Below are 1,784 nucleotides of genomic sequence, written 5' to 3'. Positions count from 1 at the left end.
TTAGCTCTGCTTGCACTCGGCGGCCTCTTGCTTGGGCTTTCCAGATTCGTCCTTGAACACGTTAGCGGTGAAATGGTGAGAATGAGCCTCGTTCTCTTCACTTACGTCATCGTCCGTCTCCTCCTCCTCATCCTGATCGTCGCTGAGATCGTCCTCGTCCTCGTCCTCGTCCTCTTCATCATCAAAGTCCGGCTCCTCTAATTCACCATCATCGATTTCTTCATAGCGAAGAGCCTCGCCGGTGAACCAGTCAACGGCGCGAGGAATAAGCTTCTCCTTGATATCTTCTCCAAGGTGATAGTCCAGTTCAAGGCGCTCCTCGATTTCGGTTGCGGCGTCCTCGTCCTCTTCATCATCCTCGTCGCTCGGGGGTTTGGGCGGAGAAAAGAAGTTGAAGAAGGACTCAGTGGGTACCGTCTTCTTAACGATCCGGGTTTGCTTAGTGTCTGGAGGTGTTCAGATTAGCTGGATGCGATTTCCGAAGCGTCCAAGCACTGGCTTACTCTTATTTCTCTGCTTCTTGGCTTCAATGCGGACAGTGAGGTCCTTGCTTGGGAGCCACTCGATCTTATCGCCCTCAGCATGATCGTAGATAAAATCGCCACCATATCCGCTCTCGTTTTGGTAAAAGTAGGTCTTCGTGAGAGTCTTGTTGGAGAAGAATTCGTTTGTAGAAAATTCGAAGATCAGTCTAAATCCTGGCTCCTGCAAATATTCCATTCGAATATCAGTCAAGTGCTTGAGAGCAGCCTCGTCACGGTCTGTAATGATCTCGGCAAACGTCACCTGGTTCTTCATGGCGGAAAGCCAGAACTCAGGAATACCGGCAACGCTGTCAGGAATGTCGAGTTTGATGCCCTCCTCATCAGCCTCGGTGGCCTTGGGCTGAACCTCGAAGTTTTCATCCTCTCCAGCTTTGATCTCGTCCTCGGTAGGTTCAATCTGGCCGTTGACGATGGAGGAGCGCTTCTCATAGAGCGGGGTGAATTTGGCAAAGTACTTCTTCTCGAGCTGAAGGACCTCTTCTTGAAATTCAGCCTCCAGCTTGGCGTGATCTTTCTGGATAGCTCGGAGGCCTGAAACTCTGCGGCGAACTGTAGGTGGGAGAGACTCGATGTATCCAGATGAACGGCCGATAAGAGAGCCGAGGCGGCCTTGAATCATCTGGACGAGCTGGGGGTTCTGGGCAAAGATGGATGCGGCGGCGGCGCGTTCCATGTCATCTAGGTGGTGATTCCCCATTAGTGATGTTTTGATGACCAGTATGAATCATCGGCAACGAACCCTCCATGATGCTTGCTACGCCAGGCTGCTGGGCTCGAGAGGAGATGGGCGCGTTTGTCGCGGGAGTGTTCTGAGGCGTACTGAAGTGGGGCTGGTCAGCATTTGCACACATGGCTTCACTGCATCACGACTCACGGAGCCGTCATTTGGTCAGGTCGTTTGCCTGGGATTGGTTCGGCCATAGTAGCTGAAGTAAGAGGAAGCGACTGCGGGACCGTTGAAAATGATGGTTGGCGTTGAGAAAGAGGGAAGGAAGAGAGAAGAGGGGTGGTAATGAATATGCAGAAAAAGCTGCCACAGAGTGACTGATGAGGTTTGGGTGGGGGGAGCTCCGAGCAGAAAAATTTGGATGTTTTTGGCTGGCCGGGATTGTTGAGAGGCGAGTTCGGTAGTTTGGTACCTAGGTACTTGGGCCGGGAGTGTACCTATTGCTGAATGAAAGGTACTTGCTTAGGCCGACTGCCCCACATGCGCTGGCCCTCGCTAGTACTTCGGTACAT

General features: G+C 52.3%; 1 protein-coding gene across 1 annotated transcript; it reads right to left on the bottom strand.

Moving 5' to 3' along the window:
• Positions 1-1,784, bottom strand: CCM_03937 (nucleosome assembly protein; the record flags this gene model as incomplete). Its single annotated transcript, XM_006669085.1, has 5 exons — positions 1-446; positions 504-1,223; positions 1,285-1,364; positions 1,420-1,709; positions 1,731-1,784. The coding sequence occupies 5 exons, from the start codon at positions 1,782-1,784 to the stop codon at positions 1-3; spliced, it is 1,590 nt and encodes a 529-aa protein (XP_006669148.1).

The sequence above is a fragment of the Cordyceps militaris genome (genome assembly GCF_000225605.1).
Source record: "Cordyceps militaris CM01 unplaced genomic scaffold CCM_S00003, whole genome shotgun sequence".
In the NCBI taxonomy this organism is placed as follows: domain Eukaryota; kingdom Fungi; phylum Ascomycota; class Sordariomycetes; order Hypocreales; family Cordycipitaceae; genus Cordyceps; species Cordyceps militaris.
This window is presented reverse-complemented; position numbering and strand designations above follow the sequence as displayed.